General features: G+C 52.1%; 2 protein-coding genes across 10 annotated transcripts in view; one reads left to right on the top strand and one right to left on the bottom strand.

Moving 5' to 3' along the window:
• The window catches only part of Neurl1 (neuralized E3 ubiquitin protein ligase 1), an 85984-nt gene extending 77747 nt beyond the window's left edge, over positions 1-8237 (top strand). For 3 of the 6 annotated variants that reach the window (XR_015628454.1, XR_015628457.1, XR_015628458.1), the window contains exons 4-7: positions 1100-1789; positions 5466-5612; positions 6253-6639; positions 6910-8237. Coding sequence is in view for 3 of the 6 variants with exons in the window: in NM_001401624.1 (NP_001388553.1) it covers positions 1100-1789; positions 5466-5612; positions 6253-6491 (1076 nt within the window). In the remaining 3 variants the exon portion in view is untranslated. 6 annotated transcript variants of the gene reach the window in all.
• A 771-nt stretch (positions 8238-9008) lies between these two features.
• Sh3pxd2a (SH3 and PX domains 2A) overlaps positions 9009-25209 on the bottom strand; it is a 206258-nt gene continuing 190057 nt past the window's right edge. For 2 of the 4 annotated variants that reach the window (NM_001415946.2, NM_001107606.3), the window contains 4 exon segments: positions 9009-17871; positions 18761-18880; positions 21259-21308; positions 22482-22816. In NM_001415946.2, coding sequence (NP_001402875.1) covers positions 15922-17871; positions 18761-18880; positions 21259-21308; positions 22482-22816 — 2455 coding nt within the window. In that variant the 3' untranslated portion in view covers positions 9009-15921. 4 annotated transcript variants of the gene reach the window in all.

Raw genomic sequence — 25209 nt, forward strand, 5'->3', positions numbered from 1 at the left:
GCTAAATCCCCAGCCCCTGTTATCCTTTTTTGCTGGAGTGTATCTTCTTCCAAACTCAGTCTGGATTTACTTGTCTGGACCAGCGCGGTGGGGTTGATGCTCAATGAGGCTGTGCTCAGAGGGCACTATTTCTCGATTTAACTTCCTTCTGCCATAATGTCTTTACGGGTCAATGGTAGCCTCACAGGGTAAGTATTGGCTTTCCATGTCATAGTTTATTCGAAGGAACTGGGAGGCAGGTGTTCTTTCTGGCCTAATGTATTACATTACCAGAGGTGCCTCTGACACATGGTTATTGTCTGAAAGCCACTCTGAGGATTGGGAGAGAGCTAGGTGGGCAGAAGCCACGGGGACCTGAGTTTGTTGTCTTCTAAAAGCAGAATGTAGTGGTGTGTTTATAATCCCACTGCTGGAGATCTCCACTGAGTTAGGAGGAGTTTTCGAGCTAGCCAGCCCAGTCTACTTGGCCAGTTTCAGACCAGGAAGAAAGTTCCTCAAATAACAACAAAAAGGTGGACCGTGCCGGAACACCGGAGGTTGACCTTTGGCCCCCTCATGCAATGTGCACACATGTGCACACACATAGGAGCCACTCCATACTAGTTGTTACGCATGAAGTAGGGAAGTCCTGGGGGTTAGAATTTAAGAAACCCTTTTCTTTCGTGGAGGGAGGGGCTGGAGATAGAGGAAATCAACCCACTGCTAGCAATATTCTTTGTACGACTGTAAATCTTAGCAGGCACCATGCACACACTGAGTTCTAGGCTAGGCCGGGACAGGAGACTCTTTCTCAGAGAATAAAACATCCCTTCAATAAAAAAAAAAAAAAAAAAAAAAAAAAAAAAAAAAAAAAAAAAGTTCTACAAGGTCGGCAGGGTTACCGGAGGCAGCGGGGAGAAAGCACTTAGAAGCAATTAGATGCCCTTCAGGTTGGTGTCTTCCAGCCGCAAGCTTTTGTCTAGAGGGTAGATTCCCGTGCCGGGTCCCTTCGCTTCCCGTCTTTGCACCTGAGCATAACATCTTTAGTGCTGGTGGCGCACTCTGCGCGACCGCTGTGGGACGGTGACGGTCGCCCTGTCTCTCGCCCTCCCCGCCGCAGACAGCGAGCTGGTGCTGCCTGACTGCCTGAGGCCGCGCTCCTTCACCGCGCTGCGGCGGCCGTCGCTGCGGTGCGAGGCGGACGAGGCGCGCCTGTCTGTGAGCCTGTGCGACCTCAACGTGCCGGGAGCCGACGGCGAGGACGGCGCACCGCCCGCCGGCTGCCCGATCCCGCAGAACTCGCTCAACTCTCAGCACAGCCGCGCGCTGCCGGCGCAGCTCGACGGCGACCTGCGCTTCCACGCTCTGCGCGCCGGCGCGCACGTCCGCATCCTGGACGAGCAAACCGTGGCGCGCCTAGAGCACGGGCGCGACGAGCGCGCGCTCGTCTTCACCAGCCGGCCGGTGCGCGTGGCCGAGACCATCTTCATCAAGGTCACGCGCTCAGGCGGTGCGCGACCAGGAGCGCTGTCCTTCGGGGTCACCACGTGTGACCCTGGCACGCTGCGGCCCGCCGACCTGCCCTTCAGCCCCGAGGCCCTGGTGGACCGCAAGGAGTTCTGGGCGGTGTGTCGCGTGCCTGGGCCTCTGCACAGTGGTGACATCCTGGGCCTGGTGGTCAATGCGGACGGAGAGCTGCACCTAAGTCACAACGGCGCGCCGGCCGGCATGCAGCTATGCGTGGACGCCTCGCAGCCCCTCTGGATGCTCTTCAGCCTGCACGGCGCCATCACGCAGGTCCGCATCCTTGGTGAGTGTCCGGTGCCATCCCCCAGTTCATGACGGGCTTTCTAAGCTTGGGTGAGTTCTGGGCGGGGTGGAAGCATCTGGTTTACGGATGGCTGGGGAAGAGAATGATGAACTCAGAGCTACCCAAAAGACACAAATTGATCAGAGCCTTACACCCCAGAGGTTAGGTTAAAAGCAGGGAGCAGTGAACTTTCTGAGACTTGGTTTCCTCAGGGCTGCTTGTGTCTCTTAAAGAAAGTAAGGTCGGCTGGTTCTGGTGGTGCATATCTGTAATCATAACGTTTAGGAGGCAGAGGCAGGAGGATCTCTGCAAGTTCGAGGCTTTCCTAGTCTGCATATTGAATTTCAGGTCAGCCAGAGTTTCCTTCATAACAAGCTCTGTCTCAAAAACAGAAAACAAACAAACATCCCGAACACCGCATCGGTGTCTTCTTGGGCAATCACCTGCATCAGAGTGGGGGATTCCCTGAGTAGGTGGCCTTTGGGGATGAGATCGCAGTGTTCCAGACTTTTCTTTTCAGAAGGGGCAGTTTGAAAGGATTAGAGGATGACAACTTGTACTAAGCCACACTCCATGGCTTGTTCTATAGGATAGGCATCTCTTACTGTGACCAAGTACCTGAGGAGAAGGCAGCCAAAGGGAAGATGGAGTTTGATTGGCAATCCTAGTGAGGGAACAGGGATGGCAGGAGTGTGAGGGCTGGTCACACTGCATCCATCCGATGTCTGCACTTGCTCCCTTTTGTCACCCTTTTGTTACCCTCAGCATGGGAAGCCAGCCATGACATTAGGCACAGCCAGGGTAGGTTTCCCCTGCTGGGCATCCCTCACTAGACTCACTGTAAAATGCAGCTCTCTGAATCCTGGCTCCAGAGATCCTAATTCTGTAGTTGTAGGATAGATTCTGGATCTCCAATTTTGTTGTTTGTTTGCTTGCTTGCTTATTTATTTATTTATTTATTTATTTATTTATTTATTTATTTGAGACAAGATCTCACTACATAGCCCTTGGCTGTCCTGGGACTCATTCTGCAGACCAGGCTGGCCTCAAACTTACAGAGATCCAATTCTGCCTCCTAAATGTTGGGATTAAAGGTATCAAACCACCATGTCCAGCTGATTTCTATTGTTATTTAAAGTAAGTGTCCTAAGCCAAGGTTGGAGAGCTCTGGGCCTCTCAGCCCCATGGCTCAGCCCAGGAGGCTCTGTCGGGTGGTCAGTGTGTGCAGATGAACCTTTGTCAGCTGCTTCCAAACTCAGCTTTCTGGGAGGGGCCGGAGAGCACAGTGCTTGTGTTTATGTTTGTGGCATGGTTGAGACTGTGAGAGGGGGTGGGAAGGCATCTGAAATGAGATGATGATCAGTGCCGACTTCCAGCTCTGGAGAGACCAGATGAAGAGACAAGAAGCAAATAGAAACGTCATGGAAAGAACCAAGGGAGGAGAGGAAATCAGGTTAGATGAAAGGATGCCAAGCAGGAGGGGAGATGAGTCAGTCTAGGGTAAGAACTCTAGGTGGGATAAAATGAAACTGGGTTGGGAGGGACACACACACATGTGCACACATGCACACTCACATATTCACACATGTGCACACACGTATGCACACATGCAGACACACTTGCACACACTGTCACATGCACACATGCACACTCACACACGTGTACACATATGTCCACACATGCACACTCACTCACAAACGTGTACATGTGTACATGCAGACACATGTGCACACACTCACACTCACACATGCATACTTATGTACTCGTACATGTGCAGGAATGCACTCACACATGTACACATACACACACATATGCACTTGCGCACACACATCTGAGCTGAAGCTAGAAAGAATTGGCTGCACTCACTGTGTCTCAGAGAAGAGAAATCACAGAGGCAAGGCTCACTCTTGCATCAGTACCACCTAATAATAGCTAAGTAGTTTTCCTGTAAGGCTTCTGCCATCTAAGCGTGTTTATGAGACTGCAACAAGAGGGAATGAAAACAAAACAAAACACAAGACTTTTTCTGTCCCAAGTGCTAAGTGGGTCAAGGTGGATGTTGAGAAATACCACCCAGGACCCAATGTCTATTAATAGCTTCCAAGCTGTTTGGAGAATTGCACATGTCTGCCAGTCAGCAAAATGGTGCTGGGGAATCCTGACTGACCCTAAGGGGAAAACAAGTCAGGGGCAGCACATGAAGGTTCATTGTACACCTTACAGTAAAAGCTTGGCTTTGTGAGAGTTCCTTGTGAGCTGATAAGTAAGGGGTGTTTCCTTTTCCATGTGTATAAAACCTACAGCCCTTTGCATTCACTGGTAGAACAAAACTACTTTCACTAAAGACATCCATGTCGGGGTTGCTTTGCAGATACTGTTTTGAAAGGGCTGGCCAGTGCAGTAGGGAAAGGAAGGCAAATTGGTATGCATTTCTGAAAGGGTGGTAATTGATGTAAAATATTAATGTAGCAAGAAGACTGTATGAGCTGAGCATGCAATCCAAGCTGTTTGGGAGGCCAAGGAAGGAGGGTCAGAAGCTGCAGAGCAAGTTCAAAACCAGCCTAGGCCATTTCCAAGATCCTGTCTTCCCCCACCCCACCCCCTTGGTTTTCCAAGATAAGGTTTCTCTGTGTAGCCCCCGCTGTCCTGGAACTCACTCTGTAGGTCAGGCTGGCCTCAAGCTCGTAGATATGCCTGCCTCTGACTCCTGAGTGCTGGGATAATAGGCATGCGACACCACTGCCTGACTGTGAGATCCTCTTAAAAAGTTAAGTAAGGTATTGGAACATTGGTCAGTGATTGATTGCTTTCCTAACATGGGTGAAGCCCGAGTCTAGGCTTTAGTGTGGAGGGGGAGAAGGGGAAGAAAGGAGAGAGGAAAGACCCAACCTACAAACATTCATTGATCATTCTTAGAAATAATAACACTATGAGTTATAACTAACAGTTCGTCCGCGTGTGTGTGTGTAACATTCTTTTAGGGCCCGTGGGAAAGTCACAGGCAGGTGACTTAGCGAGCTCGTGGTTCTGCTAGGGAAACAGAGCTGGATTCTAAGGTCAAGAAGAGGAAATGCTTCAGGCTGTGTGGCTGGGCATGGCGGGTCGATAACCATGAGTTAGTGGAGTTTACGGGGAGCTATGGTTTCCCCAGAGACTATGTCTGAGGACATCCTCAGGAGGCTTCCTGAGCAGTCAGCTCTTGAGGGCAAAGGCTCTGTCCCCAGTCTCACATGTGTCCAATGAACCCCTAGGAAGGACTGTGGGAGGAAGACAGAAGAAGGAGGGAGAGAGAGAAGGCAAAGTTGCAGGACCTGAATGTAGGGACCAGGGTGCCTTTGTAGAGAAGGTGGGTGGTTCCAAGGCACTGTGGTAGAGAGGGCAGGACTCTGACAGGAGACTGAGGTAGGAGGCATGGACGCGGGGGACTCCATTCTCTGAAGGCCAAAGGTACCTAGGAGGTGGCAGAAGTTGGTCTGGAAATCAGGGGACATAGAACATGATGCTACCTCCAGATGGTAGGTGAGCACAAAGCATGGGTGGGGGTCGAACCTGCCCATAGGGTCCTGCCCCAGCCCTTGGCTGTCCTCTAGTCAGGTGCAGGAGCTCTCTGTGGGGGGCAGGAACTGAAGCTTTCTCCCTTAGGCTAATGGCAGTGTGGCCCATCCCCCTTTCTCAGGCTCCACCATCATGGCTGAACGGGGTGGCCCATCTCTCCCCTGCTCACCTGCCTCCACTCCAACCTCGCCCAGTGCCCTGGGCAGCCGCCTCTCTGACCCCCTGCTCAGCACATGCGGTTCTGGGCCCCTGGGTGGCTCTGCTGGCGGTGAGTACCAAGGCCCTGTGGGTGGGTCAATGCTCCTCCCTGTGTCCTATAGAAAGGGACAGGGCAGCCTTCATTAGGGCTGGGACTGGAGAGGCTGGGGGCTGGTGGCACTCACCAGGGAGCTTCTTTAAAAAAAGTGTTTGTAATTATTTTTAAGTTTTGAATGCGTGTGTGCATGCATGAATGTGTGCAGTACCTCCTGAGGTTAGAGGGGGTGCTGAATCCCCAGCTAGAGTTAGAGGCAGTTATGAGCTAACTGTGTGTGTGTGTGTGTGTGTGTGTGTGTGTGTAGGGTTTGTGGATGTGTGAGTGTCCACAGAGCCCAGAAGAGGGTATCTGATCTTCCAGAGACTTCTTAAAGTGCACATAGGAGATGCTAAGCGTTAGTGCCAGAAGATCACGCCTTGAAGGACTTGGGAAGTCCTTTTTCCTCTCTCCTCTTATTGCCGCTCCGGCCCTGGTCCAGGGCTGTGTGATTGCTGGAGCTCAGCTCCTTCCTTGGGCAGGAAGGCAGGTTGATAGTACGGACAGTTGGCTCCATAGTGGAGGAAGACATGAGCCCCGGGCCCTTTTTCTCCTGTGAGAAGGTCCCGTGCTGGGCCGGGTTGCATCCCATTTTGATTGGTGCTTTTGCTCTCAGGAACAGCCCCCAACTCACCTGTGAGCCTGCCCGAGTCACCAGTGACCCCGGGTCTGGGCCAGTGGAGCGATGAATGCACCATTTGCTATGAACACGCAGTGGATACAGTCATCTACACGTGTGGCCACATGTGCCTGTGCTACTCCTGTGGCCTGCGCCTCAAGAAGGCCCTGCACGCCTGCTGCCCCATCTGCCGTCGCCCCATCAAGGACATCATCAAGACCTACCGCAGCTCCTAGCCCACTGCAGAGCCCCACCTGCACGCCCACTTCTGCAGACTGCAGCCCAGCACCAGCCGAGGGCAAAGCCAACAGGGTCCCTTCCTTCTACAGTTTGCAAACTCTCCCTCCTTTGTCCATTAAACATGGGAAACCAAGGTCCCTGAAGGTTTGGGCTGAGAGGGTCTCAGGCAGGGAGGTGGGGCACAAGTAGTGAACGGAGGGGGGGGGGGAGAAGGGTACCCCACCATCTCTCCTCTTTACACAGATTTCTGCATGCTGAGGGGCTGAAGTAGCGTTTCAGCTTGTTGCCATCCCTCCCGAGCTAGGCAGATTTCTAGGTTGTGCAGCCCGCGTGGCATCTTGGAGAGAGTTAGCGAACATGTAGCTTCTGGGCAGCTGCAAACTGCATGCCGTGTCTCTTTCTCCTTACCCACAGCGGGTAGACAGACAGGCTGCAGATCCCAAGTCCTACGTCCTTGACCTCACGTCGACCTGCCACGTCCAGGACGCCCCGTTTGCCCTGATTTTCGCCAATCATCTCACTGGTGCCGTTTCCCAGGGTGCCCTGCGGTAAAGGCTGACTCGGGCCTTTCTGTTGTCGGGGTCTCAAAAGAACAGGTCCACAGTCACACTTAAGGCCTGCCCTCCCTCATCTCGGCCTGGGCTGGTCTTGCCATCGTTTGCCTGGGAGGGACAGGACCCTTCGGTGGGGTGGGGGTTTCCTGGCCCATAGACAGCCCCTTTTCCTTATTTTAATTTATTTATTTATTTGGTTGATGGGTCTTGTTGATGGGTTATGTTCCAACCTGGGTTCTCCTAAAATACTGCTGTTGTGCGGGGGGAGGGCTGCCAGGTGAAGGGAAGCAAGGAGTAGCCACCCAGAATAATCTGCCCCCAACACAAGGCTCATGGGCAGTCCTGCTCACCCTGAGGTAGAATTCCAGGCTGGAGGCCTCCCAAGAGGTGGATGAGCCTCTCATGGGTGGGAACCACCCACATCCACCTGTGCCCTTCCTCTCTGGATTGAAGCTCCATTAGTGTGGCTGGTTCTGATGTCTTTAAGGACATCAGACGTTCTGGAAGGTTGTCAACATGTGGGTCAGGGACCAGAATAGAGACCCTAGTTAGAAGAGGGAGGACGGATCCTGAAAGCCAGGCTCTGCTCCTGCTAAGGGGGTGTCTGCTATTTACGGCCCCCAGTCCTACCTGCCTGTTCTGGGTTACTGTGGAGTTGTAGCCTAGGCTTTCCCAGCCTTTCAGTCCTCGGCCCTCATGGCTGGTTTTATACCCACAGAGGTGACTTCTGCCTTGAGAGGCAAGGTCTGTGTCTCTGTCCGGGCCACTGGGCAGCCGTGTGGCTCTGACCACAGGTCACCCCTCCCCCAAACTCCAGCTTCCCCTGGGTAAAAGTTTGGGGGTGGAACTTTTTCCGTGCAGCTCCTGGGAGTTCTTCTCAGGTCTCTTCGGAGGAATGTACTGGGGAAGCCTTGAGAATGGATGCCAGGGTAAGCCTTTGCCCACACGGGGGAGTCTGGGCCACCCCTAGTCTCGCCTCTCCAGTCACTGGCCCTGGTAGGTTCTTTCAGGCTGGAGCTGGCACGTCGAGCTGGGGCTCATCCTAGCGGTGGGGGAAAGGCCCCAGTACAGAGCTGCGTGGCTGGAGATGGGAAAAGAAGCCATTGTCCATCCTGCTAGTTCAGAGGTAGCATTGCCTCCTTTGTGAACTGGGTCACTGTGTTTGTGAATAAAGGTGATTTCGTACCAGCCTGAGGGCTGTGCTGTCCGTCTGGAGCTTGGGAGGGGAACCAGTGTTTGAGCACACCTGAGTGGTTTAAGGGCTATCAGGAACAGCCCAGTCTCTCTCTCTCTCTCCTGTAACCGTAGACCCCTAACTCTCAAAGGGCCCGTAATGGAGAAGCCTCCTTACAGTCAGCCTTTGGAGCAAAGGCATGGGGCTCATACTGGGGTCCGTAATACCAGGCAAGCCTTTTAAGTTGAGAAGCTGCTGCTGCTGCTGCTTTTCTGGTGGCCTCAGGACTTTGAGTGGGAATGGGGGAGGGAAGGGGCAAACAGGGTCAGGCAGGGTGTCAAGCAAGGGGAGCTACACTCCTGCTATGCTGCTTCCTCTCAGGCCAGAGATCCTGTGAGGTGAGTATCGCCACCTAGAGACCAATAGGGGAACAACAGGCCAACCCCGTGGCTGGGGTGGGGAAGAGGCAGACTGGGCCCAAGGTTAGAACTGTGGACACTTGACACAGCCTCAGAGACATGTGGGATAACTACACCTTTTCCTGGAAGGAGGCTTTGGCCACCTAGTCTTAGCTTGCCTTTGAACTGACCTCAGGTCCATGTTTTCCTGCTTCCTAGAGACTAAGGCAACTAGGTAAGGCCCGAGGGTCCATCTTTGGCTACTGTGGGAACTGACCTCTCCTCCATCCTATCTCATGGTCATTTCTGGAGTGGGCAGCTGTTTGGGCCAGTGGGGCTTTTGCTGGTCAACGAATGAGTCCTCCGGTGCCAGAGAGAATCACATGATTCTGTTCAGTTAAAAAGGTCAAAAACTTTATTTAGTCTTTAGGGAAATACAAGATGCCTGTAAACATAAGATATGAAACAAAACAACCCAAATTTTAAAGTCTAGAAGCATGCCAAGACAGATCATTTTTACAGACCAAAGAGTCCCACCAAAGTGATAAAGGACACCCGGAAAGGGGCAGGTCAAGGGGGCTGGGTCCCTCCCCCGGTGACACTGTGTTGTTTGTGATGAGACTTATAAAAAACAACCCACTATTAGAACTATGAGAAACACGGAGATAGTTTAGCACCACCCAGGATCCTGGAGATATGTTAGCACTTACGTGGACCCCTACTGCATCCAATGTCCTTGTCTCCGTTTCTCTGCTGAGGTGGGGAGGGGAGAAGCTGGGGGAAGGACTCCTGCTGACCACGGTAAGCTGGCTGGGGATAAGTGGACACTAGGAAGTCCCTGTGATTTAGGTGAGTCCCGGTGTCATTTACCTGCTTGTTCTTACCACATGGCAGCAGCGGCCACTCACATCTGCCTTAGAAGTTTACCTGGTAACTGGTAAGGACACCCATGCCCTCTGTTGCAGGAGACAAGCTTTAAATCTAAGAGTGGCAACTGCGTACCCTTTGAAGTGAACTCAAAAGCGGTGTGCCTCAGCAGCAGCACATGCAAGAGGTCGGTGTGCTCACCGGGTCTGACTGGCATCAGGAGGTCGACTTGGCAATTAGAACCATAGGTTCCATCGGAGCCTTGGGTATGAAGGTCCAAATGAGGTCACCTTCCTCCTGGATAGACCTGGGCTTTTACGTTCTAGTGTGGGGGATGTCGGGTCCCTACTGTGTGGCCTTATTATGTGGTCAGTGGTCCCTAATTTGTATGGTTTGACAGGCTGGCTCTGCACTGGACAGAATGCACTGGGTAAAAACTTCTAGGAATCCGGGATGAGAATGGGCTCCCAAACCCAAAGATTGGCTTATGACTTGCACCACCTCTTCCTTAAGACAATGATACTGGAAGCCGGGGTTGGGCCCGGTGAGTGAGTTTTCTCTGGCTGGACTCTTGGCTGTCGAATAACAAAAATCCCCTGCAAACCTCTCATTTTTAACCACCGAGAACTGACTCTTTCCTGTTTCAAACACGTTACGGCTCCAAACTCTGTCTCTCAGCCTTCACACACCTGTCTATAAGACATCTCTGGAAGCTTCCGCCCGGCGTGGGGACAGTAAGCCCCAGTAATCCCAAACATGCACTCTCATCTTGCCAACATGCCTCCTGCGAGCTTTCCAACATGCAGATACATCCGTTTGCACTAACACAATTCTCACACTTCCAAAGACACAGACGACTGCCCAGAGTGAGACTTGGAGTGAGGCAGAGACCTTCGGCACCGGGGACCCCACCCTAAGGCAGTGGGGTCTTAGGGTTGCAATAAGGGAGGGGTACTGTCAAGGTCACTTGCGATTTAGAAATGGGTGGGGGTGTCACATGCCAATCCCTTGCAGCCAGGTTGGGATCAAGGCTTTGGAAAGACCCTTCCGACTAATCTACAAGCACCAGTGTACCTACTGTGTGGCCTGGGGACCCAGATGCACAGAACAAAGCTATCAGCAGTGCTAACAGTCACTGAACCACCCTACCTGTCATGGGCTCTCAGCATCGAGCTTAGGAAACACAGGGACATGAGACTATCACACTGCCCCAAATGGGACTTAGCCAAAAATGTCAGAAGGTCCTGGGGAGCCTTCCACACTCACAGGAAGCAACCTAAGGCTTGCTGTGGAGATGGGAGGCACCGCTGTGTGGATACCCGCAGTTCCTACAGTCTCGCCACAAGCAGTCCTCAACCTGACAGCCTACTTCTCCTTCACAAACCAAGACCCAGCAGCTCTTGGATCCCCCCCCCGGGGGGGGGTTCTCAGACCAAGGGTAGGATGCAGGTGGGTGCCCTATTTAATCACCTCAGCGCATTTCCATACTCAACAGTATCTCTTCCAGATCTTTGTCTTGGTGCCCAGGACAACGGTCTGGGCTGCTTCTGTTAGCTCTGTTAATACCAGTGTGAAGTTTCCAACTAAATAATAAAATAATTACAAAAAAATATAAAAACAAATTTAAAAGACACATTGCACTCTCCAGCCAGAATCGTGTGAGTGACACACATGCTGCCAGAAGCTGTGAGTCCCTTGGGACCTGCCCAATGCCAAGGACTAGTTCAATGAAGACTGCCTGCCCAGTATTTATTTTCTCTAACCCCAAGTAATTTCAAGTGGGAAATTACCACCAGTCTCTCTCACACACACACACATATAGACACTCATGGACTTTGATTGCTCATGGAAATTACCATCACACACACACACACACACACACACACACACACACACACACACACACACACGCTTTCTCAGCCCTCAAAAAATCGAGGGAATCTTAATTGGTTAGTGATGTGGACTGCTGTCTTCCCAGAGAGCTGCATGGATGTTCTAATGGTCAGCTGTGCAGCCATACCTATTCGAAGGGAGAGACCCCAAAAGGGGCCCGGTCCCTCTCATTTATAGAAATTCACACAAGGCGGGTCAGAGCAGCAGGCCTACAGTACTATATAAACGGGGGAGGGGGGCACACCAGCAAGGCCCTGCTCGCTATCCTGGGGAGCCATCCTGGAACTCGCTCCTCGCCCCCCCAAAGGCCATCTTTTCCTGTCATTTTCCTTGCTGCATGAGAAAGGAGGCGAGTGTGCTCCTGCCTTGGGAGTTCCTGTTGTCAGAGGCAGGCTCGTGCCTTCTGCCCAAGTCACTGAGATGAATGGGTGGCCGGGACTCAGCCCCAGGCCTACTGCAGGCCTGTAGGAATTTGGCTCTCACTGGGTGTGTGGGGCTTGGAGCACCCACCCTCCAGATGAGTTTGCTTATGGCCGGGATTCCTGTCTCCAAGCTGAACTGAGGTTTTACAGTTTTTAGAAAGACTCAAGCACACATCCAAAGCACACATCAGGAGGCTGGGGTGAGGGGGCTGCGGGTCTCTCTGAGCAGCTGGCTGCAAACCAGAGTGGGTGTTCCTACTCCGCACTGGGGACTGGGCCCAGGAGGTCAAGAGCACTTCTGTCTGGGTGGACAACACTGATGGGCTGCCCTCTGGTGGCCGCCCCTTTCTTTATAATGGAGAAAGGGGTGTGGATAGATAGCTAGTCCCCCTAGGGAATCAAACCCATGACCCCTCCCATTTTCTGCAGACAGACTTGACAGGGTCTCCACTGTCCCAAATCCCTCTTGGTTATATTGCACTTTTTCTGTCTCAGATTGTTTTCGTTTTCCATTGAGAATGCAAAGTCTTTGGAGGGGATAGGGGCTACGGTAGCCTGAAAGAAATTATATATTAGTTAAAGCCAGGAAAAGTCGGGGCGATTTCACCTGGTTTCCCCCCTTCCTAAAAACAGAACACTACAACTTAAATAGCTCTACATCTACTCTGCGAGTACTAGTCATATGGAAATAACATTTGAAATCCCCTTGTCTTTTTCCCTTAGATGATAGATGCTGGAACGCGCCTTGCTGAGGAAGCGGAGGGTATAAATGCCAGTAAAATACTCTCTAACATCTCAAAGTGACTACGAGGGTTCTATATAATGCCTTCGTCCATTAGAGTGAGAAAGAGGAACCCTTGAGGCCAGGCTCGGGGTGAGAGGATTAAAGCCTTTGCAGACAGAACCCCAGTTGTGAAGGGAGCCCTGGGGAGGGGGAGGGCAGACAGGAATCTGCTGCTGCTGGATTATCCCCCTACCAGCTTCCTCCTGTTCCCCGACTTCGAGAAGCCAGGAGGAGCCAGGCGGTGTAGCCAGGCCTGCTACTCACATGGGAGGATAAGGCTTGAAGACGTTTCCCTCCAGCCCTGGAATATAAGAAAAGGGTCTTTAAACTGAAAGAGAAACAAAGCACCAAACGATGCATCTTCAGGCATTATATAAACCTCAATAATGACCTCAGAAGGGCTCATTATGGTTAAAGTTGCAGTATACAGCAATACAATGTCGTTTCACATTTTCAATCATAACTAATGGAAAACTAGGTTTGGACATTTCTGAGATTCCACTTCTTTGTTTCCTTTTAGTCCAATCTGGTTTTCTTCCAGATGGGTCAGAGCCCCAGGCCCCTCCCTCCGCCGCTGCACAGTCCGTCCAACATTACAAAGCAGCTCATTAGCTCTAGGGAACGGCCTTCTCGCCTGGGCAGGGCTAGGATCCAGGGGTACAAGGCCTGGCATCCCTTGGCCGTGTCTGGGAAAGCCTGGCATGCACCCTTGTTTCAAGTATTCTTTGGGTTTGCAGGGTCTGTGCTGTGCCCTAATGGGTTGGTGGTGAGGGACCTTGGCTATTACTTACTACTTGTTGCCCAAGTCTACATCCTGACACTAGGTGGCAACATTCCCCACTTTTCCCAGATGCCTGAGCAACTCCCAGCCATCCCTGGGGCTGGATGTTACAATGTAAACACAATGACCACACAATAAACTTAGAGGGGCAGGGGAGGAACACAGTATCAATGCAGTGCCCGCACCTGCCATTAGTTGGGCAATTTGGGGGAAAGTCATTTCCTGTCCTTGGGCTAAAGTAACATGAAAGGATAGGATGGAGTGACCTGTAAGGTTCCCTCCCCCTTTTAAGGATCTATGATTTCAGGGCACAGGGGATTCTGAGAGGGTCTTTGGGATGCAGACGGAAGGCTGTGACAAGGACAGGGGAGATGGGAAAAGCTGGCTCTGGGGATCCCGGTGGTCCAGTCCAACTGAGATGCTCTGTGCCTGGCGGACACACTAGTCATGGAGCTGGCTCAATGCAGACATCTGAGGAGTAAGGCTGTGGGCCCTCCCCTTGGCAGACAGCTATGTGGAAGATCCTTTCACCTGACGGCCACTCTACTTTAAATTTTATTTTAAATAGTCATAAATTACTTTTTTCCTCTTTTAATAAATATGTACTGTTTTAAACTGAGAGGAGTATATACTGCATCTTTAAGCCCATGCACTTTGCTCTCCGGGTTTCTTTCCACCCCACCTTATTTAAAGTGCATTAATTAAGAAATAATGAACCACTTCTTTATCATTATTGTTCAAATAAGTACAAATAATATCATGGAAACACTACACTACTACCATTAGTACTGCAATCTAGCAGATGAACTCAACACCCCGCTCTATTTAATACTGTCCAGCAGAAGAAAATAACTAATTTCAATTTTAAACAAACTCATGAACACACACACAAAAAGGGAATAGAACAATGTCACCATGGGCTTCTGACAGAGGAGGCTAGCGGTTTGCATCCGCCCATGGGAGGAACATGGGCTTGGGGATCCAGGAGGTTAGGGTTGGGAGCTGAAGGCAGATCTGCCTGGGAGGAGGGATGAGGGGCACTCTTCCTCCTGTGTCTGTTGGAACCAGCAGCCCTTGGTCAGGGGAGATGCTGGCTGCTCAGCCACAGGCTGTGAGGCAGGATCTGTCCCAAATCAAAGGCACGTGTGGCATCCACTCCCAGCATGAGGGGAGTCCCTGAAGGACACTGCTGGGCTTCTCTCCGGAGGGTCCCCTCTGAAATGTCAACCACTGGCTCACAACCCAAAGCAGACAGAGGGCTGTGGCAAACTCACTCCATTCTTGTGCTCCGCTGTTCCCCGGGGGCGCTGCCCCTCAGGAAGACAGGGTTGGTTCCTGGTTTCAAAGTCCTCCATCTTCTTGGGTACCCTGCCAGCAGGCTAAGGGGCACAGTGGGTACTGTCTGCTCCAGGCTGACCCAGCCAGGGTCCCTTCTGCCGAGGTTGAAGAAAGTGGGCAGAAGCAGGCAGATTAGCCACCCAGCAGGCTGGCTTCTAACAATGTCCTCTTTCCCTCTTGGGCAGGAACCTGAATACTTTGTTTCACCGAGATGGGGACTTGGCTTTACCGAGTCCCAGAATCCCTGGTGAGGTGCCATGCTCAGGTACTGTGTACACAGTGGAAACCTAAACAAACAACCTGGCTTATGGAAAGGCAAAAGACAGTAAACCAAAATCCAAATAAAACATCCCTCCATGGAATTCAACGGAAACCCCACCCACTACTATTCCCTTCTCCTATGTGAGGCTGAGCCCCTCGGGCCCCCCCAAACAATTTCTAAAATAAACCCCAAACCAAACGTCTGATATAGAACCTCCAACCAATAACCCTTTCCCGAACATGCAAAAGGAACTGCCTACCCGGAAATCCTCAAGCAATCTCTAGATTAGGAGGAGCTGGCATCCTCTAGGTCAACTCCCACACTGTCCTCCATGTGCCCCGAGGAGGGCAGGCTCTCCTTGCTAGGCCGAGTCAGCAGAGCAAGAGGAGACGGTCCTTGTTGGCACCTGGGAACTCTTTTAACTACCAAACATAGGCTGTGGCCTGGCCCCAGGAAGGGCTGAGCTCATTAGAGACGCCGCCAAGCCCCGGGGCTGGTGACTTTTCAGGACACCCACCAGTGGACGGTGGTGGACTAGAAACCAACACGATCCCCGACACATCATTAGGGCAACACGAAGATGACTTCCCGAGGCAAGAAACCAGCCACTAAAGTGGCTGAGCAGGGCAGGACACCTTTTCCAGATCTGCAGCAAAGGCACGATTAGGCTTTCCCACATAGCCTGGGCTAAATGGCATACGGTCCATCGGCGTGCAGTGTACATGCAGGGGTCCCGGGCCCAGGACAGTCCTGCTATTCCCTTTCTCCTACTAAGTGTGCACGCCCACCACACCCTCCCTTCCAGCTGGAGGGTGTACTGGGGGGTCACGTGTTCCGAAAGGTTCAACGTTGTCATCCCCCCTCCCCCTCCTATCTTGTCCTTCCCCGAGTCTGCGTGCCACCAGCCAGTAGCAGGCAAAGCAGCACACTGAGTCTGGAAGGACCCCGTGCCGCTAGTTCTTCTTCTCAAGGTAGTTGGAGGGTACCCAGCCCTTGAAGGGCTTCACCTCATCCAGAATCTGGCAGTACCACCAGCCATTGGGGTTCCTCTCTAGCACCTCCATGGACACCCCCTCCTGGAAGCCAGCTGTCTCTTCATCCCCCTCATAGTCTGCAATAGAGACGTACACATCCTTGAGGTTATTGTGGATAAACTGAGACTTCTCTATGGGCTTAGGACGCACGGGGGAGACAGGGATGCCATTACGTTGGGTGGGCAGCAGGGGTGATTCTGAGCCTTGGCTGGCAGCCCGCTCTGCCAGGCGGCCCTTGGCCTCAGCGGCTGCTGACCGTGCGGTGCTGAAGGAGGAGTTTCTTCGGACACCTCTAACGCTGTCAGTGGCTGTTAGTGACTCATTCCTCCGCAGGGCACAGGACAGGTTGTTGTCCTTGGGTGGCGGAGACACAAACACAGATTGGGGCCTGACTGCCACTTGCCGGACGCCGTTCCTCATCTTCACTGCTACAGTGCCCGAGGTCTTGCCGAAGCCCCCGGGGGGTTTAGAGGGGATGGGTGGGGTGGCCCTCTTGCTCTGGTTCACAGTGTTGAGCGCTTGCACACGCTTCTCGATCTTCTCCAGGCTGTCCGACTTGCCCTCGTTCTGCGTGCTCTTAACTGTGTCTGGCTCTTTGCTATCTGGGTCAGGCTGCTGGTTCTCCTCGGGCACCAAATAGTGGGAAGGAGCCCAGCCCTCCAGCTCCCCAAACCTCACGTACCACCACCCGCTTTCTACCTTCTCCAGCACATGCACCTCAGCGCCTGCAGGGAAGCTGATCTCAGAGTCCTGGACCTTCTGATAGGCACTGCATGTCACGTAGGCGGTGCCCTGTCCTTCCCACTCCTTTTTGGGAACACATGGGGGAGTGGTGGCTGGGAGAGGGATAATGTCTGCAGACCCTCGCCTGGACCCCTCAGAAGCTGTCTGTGGGGGCAGCTCTGAGTCCTCACTCCTAGAGCCCTTGAGGCCCCCCCGGAGCTGGCCCGTGGGCCTCAGCTGGCGCCGTAAGGAGCTAATGTCCATCTTCTCCTGGCTTTGAGACTCGGCTCGGTTCAGGACCGGCTTTGGTCGGACAGAGGGCTTGGCTCGGACACAGGACGCCAGCCCAGTCTTCACATCAGGGTCTTTCTTGGTCCCCCCCTTGGGGCTGTCACGGATGCCTGCATCTGAGGCAGAACGTGGCTTCAGGTCACCGCTGTTCTTGGACAGGGAGGAAGAGGAGGAGGAAGAGGAGGAGGTGGTGCCGATCGTGACGGAGGAGGAGAAGGAGATGTTGGACTGGTTTTTCCCCAGTTCTGCCTGAGCATTCTTCTCTGCCTTGAGCTTTAGGAGAGATGAGGACTTGGGAGAATCTGACTTAGGGGAGTTTTTCATGGCAAGGGACAAAGAGGAGTTTCCAGGCGAGTCGCTGTCCCCAGAGGAGCCTCTGGCAGACAGGGTGTCTTCCGTGTATGGCCTGAAGCCCTCGTTCTCATAGATGGTCTCCTCTTCCAGGGCCACATCCTCAGAGGACTCACCCACCTTGAAGTGGGCCCGTTGCAGGGAGGAGGCAGGCGAGGTCCTTCGGGGCTGGGCAGGATGCTTGTCCCCTGAACCTCTGTCCTCCGTGGGTTCTTCATTCAGCTCAGGCTCTGAGTCGAAGCCAAAGGCGGGGATGTCATACTCGGGTTCCTCATACTTCAACTTCAGTGGGGAGCCCTGGTTCTCGCAGGCACCCGCAGGATTCTCCTCGGTCTCCTTAGGCTTGCCTGGGGGTGCGGGTGGCGGCACCTTGGGCCGGGTCAGAGTGCTGGTTCGGCGGCTCAGGTTGGGCTTCTTGCGCTTATCGATGTATGAGGCCGGGGCCCAGCCCTCCTTCTCCCCGATCTGCACGTACCACCAGCCTCCTGAGTTCTTGTCGATGACCTGAGGGGGGCAGAGGGGCAGGCCAGTGAATGGTAGGGCTCTCTGGGTCCCTACAATGGCCCAGCCTATTTTATAGATACAGCAAACTGAACCCTTTAACAAGTGGCCCAAGACCTATGGTGGTCAGCGGAAGGCTGGATTCAAACCCTGGTCTTGGTTTTGAGGCTTCCATTCTCCTGGTTTCCTGGCTCCCTAAGTCTGGCCAAAAGCTCGCTAGAGCGGGTTTCCTCTATAGACCTCCATGACACCCACCCCCAAGTCTACCACATTGTCTGATTGAGCTCCTACTAAAACAACAGCCTTGGAAGGATCCATATGTATAAAGAACCAGTGTTCTACTGTCCCTGTCCACAACCCTGACTTGAAAGGGTCTCCTGGGTGAAAATGGAAAGAAACAGATAAATTGGGAGGTACAAGCTGAGACCAGATCATCCCCACAGAACATCCTCCCAGTAGTCACAAAAACCTCATTAGATAAGAGATTTCTTGGGTCAGTAAACAAGACTAATCTTCATGTGCGGGCATGCACACGTGTGTACGTGTGTGTACGTGTGTGTGTGTGTGTGTGTGTGTGTGTGTGTGTGTACACGTGTGATGTGCTATCCTCTCCCAAATAAAACAGTCCCGATGAAGCAAACTGCTCTGTCACGTGCCCTCATCAGCACTTTACTTGGAGGCTCCTTGTGCTCGGCCCTGCATATGTTTTGGGAGACGCCATTATGGGACAAACAAGTGAGGGGCCGAAACCCAGGGCTTTAGCCCTCGTTGTGGTCCTGAGTAGGCAAGTACTCATGGCCGGGAGGCTCGTCTCTGTCACCCGCTCTGCCTGACCCTCAGAAGACATGTTATAAAATATGAAACACAGGTCCTTGGCCTGCAGGAGGCTCACCTCTGCCTTCTGTCCGCCTCGAAAGCTGATGCCGTCAGAAATGCAGGACTGGAATTCAGCAATGGTGTAGTACTCTACCTCAACAGAAGGGGGCTCTGGTGGCTTTGGCAGCTGGAACCCCTAAAGCAGAAACAATCAGCAACTATCGCTTATGCTCCAGACCTTCCCCCCCAGGAGGTGGCACCCAGGGTTCCCTTAACACTAGTTTGAGCTATTGGGATGCTCACTATTAGAGGCCTCTATAGTTTTGTCCCAAGGTGGGAGTTAAAGTCAGAAGAGCCACTCTAACAAATGACAAGGACATTTGTCAAGGACAGCACCATTTCGTAAGTCTGAGGGGTGGACCCTAAACCAAGTGGGCAGTGGCTACAGAAGAGGGTGAGAGAGTCAAGTGTCCCCAGGACAGTAAGGTAGAAGTATAGGGGGCAGCTGGTTGGGGGAGGAGTCTTTGGGAGGGGGTCAGCATGTTGGTACCCTGAACAGAACGCCATTTCAGTGGGCAGGCAGAATATCCCAGGGTTCCTGTGTGCCTTTTGGATGCTGGCACACAACTTTTCTCCTAGTGCCATCCCAGGACACTTAGAACAACTGGCCTGTGGTCTGAGAACCACGTTTTGTTTTTTTTTTTTTTTTTTTTTCTTTTCTTTTTTTCGGAGCTGGGGTCCGAACCCAGGGCCTTTCGTTTTTTTTTTTTTTTTTTTTTTTTTTTTTTTTTTTTTTTTTTTTTTTTAACAGCCATTTGCTGTGTACCTACTGGGTGCTGCTCTGAGGCAGCCTGTACAAGCCACAGGGACAGCCAGCCTGGTGGGCTGTAACTACAACAGGGTGTACTCTGGACTTTGTGTTGGAATGTTTGTCCTTCCTATACTAAGGGGTTAACACGGAGCAACTGCAAAGGCAAGTGTGTGTGTGTGTGTGTGTGTGTGTGTGTGTGTGTGTGTGGAGGAGGGGGGGCAGCTGTGCTGTGGAAGGAAGACTTAGACGACCCAGCCACTCTGAGTCTCAGTTTCCTCTTCTGTCAAACAGAAGAACTAAAACTGGGGTCATAAAGACGATAGTGCGGGGACAGCCGAACAAAGTTGGAGGTCAGTACCTCGGGAACCGTCTGTCTCTTTACCCTTCGAGGCCCAGCCTCCTCTGTTGTCTAGACTAAGCTGAGCTGATGGAAGGAAGACGGTTTAAGGGTGAGGAGGTGTGAGTCAGTCAACTTTCCCTTCGCCCGTGCCTGGATGTGGAAGCTGGCCTGGCGAGCCGTGCGGGCTTCACCCCCTCCTGTACCCTGACAGGGTGGGATGCAGCTGGGTCTAACTGGAACCAGCAAGCCTGCCCCGGCGAGCTTGCATTTGTTAAGTGTGGAAGGAATGACTCTGTCCTTGCCAAAGTCAAGTCTGCCTGAAAAGAATTAGCTGGGGTGCAAAGAAAGGAGAGAAAGATTCGTCGTTCAATTGCTTGCAAAAACCCAGGCAAAAAAAAGGGGGGGGGGATAGAAATTTTACTGGGACTAGGTCACAAAATACTCATGGCCAGAGGACATATCTTCTGATATAGGGAAGGCCCCAACTCCCGTGGCTGGGAAAATGCCGCTGGAGTAACACACAGCCAGGTATGATTTAGGGATTTGTCCCAAGTAGAGTACCAGATAACATCATCTAGCATTCAGGAGTTCGCATAGGAAAGGGAAACCCTGCTTCTGGTCCCAGATATGAACCATAGCATCCCATCCTTGAGCAGACCTAGGAGGTGGCCAGTATTCCTCCTACCTATCAGAGAAGGAAACTGAGAACTTTGGAGGGGAGGTGACTTACAAAGGGTCTTTCTTTGTTCCTGTGTCAGAAGTGGAATCTATACCTGGTTCCAGTGTCCCTTCCAGGGATGCTAGGGACAGCACCTCCAAGGCCTCCTGCATGCTCAACACTACTACTGAGCTACATTCTAGCCCTGAAGCTTGTCTTCCAACTGCATCACCAACATTGCTGTTCCCCAAGTTCCCCAAGCTCCCCTCCTGAGAGGGTGGTTATCAGTCACCTATTAAGGAGCCAGGGACCTCAGCAGTATCAACCCTCCATGAGCCAGGGCTTGTAATTCACTCTCCTTCCTGGTAGGTAAGCACTAGTCTACCCTTTACCCTCTGTGGAGCCTTCCACGTTCCCTGAGCAATCCTGAGAAAGCTGTAAGGCTTCTGGGCCAATGTGGCCCCATGTCTAGGCCTGGCAAAGCCCCATAGGACACTCCTGCTGGCCAGTCTAAATGTTTATGTCTGTCAGAGTAGTGGCTGGGATGGATTTATTTAGCCTTGGTATGCCGTGCTTTTCGGATTATAAACTGTCCAGCTGTGTGCCAGAGAGCCCTGGGAACTGCAGGCTTCTGCCCCTGTCCCCTACAAAGATGGAAATCCCAGTAGGGCCCTCCAGACCCCTGGGTCACAGGCTCTGCTTCAGAGGTAGCAGTGAGGGTTCTGAAGTAGTCCCAGAGAAGGAATGGAGAGACAGATCACATACCAGGCTGGATTCTCTGCGCGGGGGAGGTCTCGTCCTCAGGTTCGGGGAGCCTGAAAGAAGAGCCACAGGTTTGAGAATACTAATGGATAACAGTACCTGCGGCCTTCCCTGGGTGGGGTCCACTCAGAGCCTTGACACTTGATGCTGTGGTCCCATGGTGATCAAAGACCCTGTGTTCTAAGTCTCTAGGAGTGAAGAGGCCTTTAAGCCACTTTGGGGGGTGGATCCTTCCACCCCCTAAATGATAGGTACACCAATCTACAGATACTGCAGGGAGTTTTCAAGGTAAAGGCCGCATGGATTTATCAAATTTTCAGCAAAAGTGGGAACCACATCTACTTTTTGCTCACTAGTCCCTGAGTCTAGCACAAGGCAAGACAAAAGTCCTTCCCCGTAAAGATTTTTCCAAGCACCAGAGAGCTAACAATAAAGTTAAGAGCTAAATATCTAAAACAAAACAAGACAAAACAAAAAGCCCAAAACAGCAATCCTCCAGATTGTTGGTAAACAGAAACTGCCCCCACACCCTATAATACCAAAGGTATTGCTAGGCTAAGGTGTGTGGAGAGGTGTGGGCACACGGGCTTTAGTAATTCACTGTGTCTGCAGCTGGGGGATGGGCACACGTCCACCACAGCTTTAGGAAACCACAGCTCTCCCCTTCCACCTGCGTGTGAGTCCCGGGATCAGTTCAGATGAGGTTTGAGAGGCAAGCACCCCTACCCATCAGGCCTTCCTGCCACCTCTCTTCCACATCTTGCATTCCCGACGGCAAGCCTGTGCAGAGGACCTCAGACTCATAGCTCATGGGTTTGTAAAACCAGCTGTACGCCAACCACCTAGATTTCTAAAGCTTTTTCTGGAGAGAAAAAATGCCACTTCTTGCTCTTGGGGCCCATCTCTCCGCTAAAGAGCCATCCATCCCTGGTTCTTTCTTAGGGAGAGGGAGGCCAGCAGCCTGCTCCCTGCTGCAGTACCTCAGAGCAGCGGCTTGCAGGGACACAGCCACTCCTGGGACCTCTTCGCTCTTGTGACCATCAAGGGCAGAACCCAGGCTGTCGCTCGGGGTGAAAAAAGTCACGAAGGCCCCGGGGAGCCCCAGGATCCCCCTCAGTCATGGGGTGAAAAAAGTCACGGAGCCCTGGGGAGTCCCTGGATCCCCCTCACCCGTGCCCACCCACTCCATAGCTCCTTGGGAGGAACTGGGGCCTCCGGGTGCTTACTGATCTGGGCCCGCTGAGGAGCAATCCTGGCCACGGCCGGGGAGCCCTGGGCCAGCTTGGATGTGGTCCTCTCGGGAATGCCTGAGGCACTGCCATTGGAGGCGTTGCAGAGGATGGGTAAGCTGATCTCCTTCTTGGAGATGGGGGCCTCCGATCCTTCGCCTTCCACTGGAGCCTCTTTATCCCCGGAGGCTTTCTTGTTGAGCAGGTTGCTGATCTCCATGATGCTGCCTATGATCTCCACTGGACCTGCCAGGTTCTTCTTCCGGGTTGGCAGGTCGTCCTTGGCCTTCTTCAGATAGGATGCTGGTGCCCAGCCCTCTTTGCCTAGGTATCTGTGAGAGGAAGGAGTGTGCCATCGTTAAAGCCCTCATTTCTGGTTTTCCCTTCTACTCCCGGGCCTCAGTCTCCATCTGAGCTTGTCCAACGGTGCCTTCTCTCTAATGCTCTGCTGGAGGTTTGGCAGTTCTGCTGTTATAGAGAAAACCAGAGTTGGGATCGCTGGGAAAGATACTGGGGTCACTGGGAAAGATACTGGAAACTGAGCTATTGCTCTCGGTAAACGCAGGGCCTGAACATTAGGGTTCTTGTATACGTTGTTCTAGCCAATAGGTAGCCCTTCTGATGGGCTGAAGGTAATTCTAGAGAAAGGAAGTTACGAATGGATGTCCTATGGCTAGCCATATCCCTATAGAAACGGAAGTGTGACCAGAGAGGAAAGAGGCAAGCACATGATACACTGTCTTGTCCAACCTTCTTCTGTAAGGAACAGATGCAGCGGCTAAAATGGATCCGGAAGATCAGACACAGAAAGCCTTGAGACCAAAGGAGGTCGTGAGAGGGTTGAGCATGGTGGTACATGCCTAAAACCCCAGCAGTCAGAAGGCGGAGGAAGGAGGGTTAGAAATTCTAGGCCAGATCTGGGATCCAACTACTTTGGGATTCGGTTTGAGGCCTGCGTGTACATTAGGAGGAGGTTAGAGCCTGGTACTGTAAACCCGCTCACACGCCCAGGGACCTACTACTGTTGTCTTGCTAAATCAGTGGTTCTCAACCTTCCTTAATGCTGCAACCCTTAATACAGTTCCTCATGTTGTGGTGATCCCCAACCATAAAGTTATTTTTGTTGCTGCTTTGTAACTGAATTTTGCCACTGTTACAAATTACCTGAAATGCCTGTGTTTTCCTATGGTCTTAAATGACCCCCGTGAAAGGGTCATTGGACCACCTGTCGAACTTCCTTCTGAATATTTATTTTTATATATACATAAATTGGTGCTACCCTCAACCTCAGCCAGAAAAGCTTCTCTCCGTGGTGGTCAGCACTCAGTGCAGAGACTGGTTTCAACCAGCTTAATGCTAAGAATAATTGGCTGCTGAATGTTCTGCCATAAACGGGATATCTGTATCACCCCCTTTCCACAAAAGGCTCTCAGGGAACACCAGGAAAAAGTGGGTGGAGCGACCGTAAGAGCCAGAGGTCGGGGAGGAATGCCGGGAAATGCTGTTTTTTGAACATGGAAAGGCGATTGAACTCTTGAATGCATAGTAGCCAGTTACCTGTGTAAGATCAGGCCAACAAGATCAATAAACATCACAGCACTAATTGAACCCAGTAGGAGGGAGAGGACATGAAGGGAGGAAGGGGAAGTGTTGGGGATGCCTTTGGGGAGTAGAGAGGAGGAGCTGGGGTTGGATACAGTCAAATGTAGTGTTTACACGTACAAAAGTGTCAAAGACATAAAAAAATTCTATTTTTAAAATTTTAAGCTCTAGGTCGGCCTGGGCTAAGGTGTATGCCTCTATCTCAAGTAAGAAGAGAGGTGGGGTTTAAGCCTTAGCACTGCACAAGCAAACACAGAGGTACATGCCTGCAATCCCAGCTCTCTGGAGGTGGAAGCAGGGGACCGGAAGTTCAGGGTCACCCTCAGTTACACAGTCTAGTCTGGATACAAGAGACCTTGCGTTAAAACAAAGCAACATTTAAAAAAAAAGTGGGGTGGGGAGGAGGCCACCGCCTAATGGGGAAGGGTCCAAGTGATGATGGACAGACAGCAGACAGGTCAAGTTCACAGGGTTAAGTTCACACATGTAACCTTTTAATGCTGTGGCTTAAAAATAAAATACCTGATAGGTGGGTTGAGGACAATTGGGAAGAAGGAGTGAGATCAGGCTTCTCCTCATACAATAAGAAGAAGGAACGGGGTTGGGGATTTAGCTCAGTGGTAGAGCGCTTGCCTAAGAAGTGCAAGGCCCTGGGTTCGGTCCCCAGCTCCGAAAAAAAGAACCAAAAAAAAAAAAAAAAAAAAAGAAGAAGGAACAAAGAGCAAGCCAGGCATGGTAGCTCACAGCCATACTTGCCACTTGGGAGGCTGAGGCAGGAGGACTGCCTTAAGTCACACTAGTTTAGGTTACACAGGGAGTACTAGGACAATTGGAACTATACAGGACTTTGCATTCTTTTTTCTTTTAAAGTCACATTTATATAATCCTGATGGTTGAAAAAGCCTTTTTCTCTGTGCAGCCCTGGCTGTCCTGGAACTTGCTCTGCAGAGCAGGCTGGCCTCGAACTCACAGAGATCTGCCTGCCTCTGCCTCCTGAGTACTGGGATTATGGCACGTGCCGCCACTGCGGGTGGAAAAAGCCTTTCTAACTGGGGCTATAAACGCAAAAGCATAAACACAGATAAAAGCACATGACTGGATAAAATTCAGACCATTGTTATGG

The sequence above is a fragment of the Rattus norvegicus genome, chromosome 1, assembly GCF_021556685.1.
Source record: "Rattus norvegicus strain SHRSP/BbbUtx chromosome 1, alternate assembly SHRSP_T2T, whole genome shotgun sequence".
In the NCBI taxonomy this organism is placed as follows: domain Eukaryota; kingdom Metazoa; phylum Chordata; class Mammalia; order Rodentia; family Muridae; genus Rattus; species Rattus norvegicus.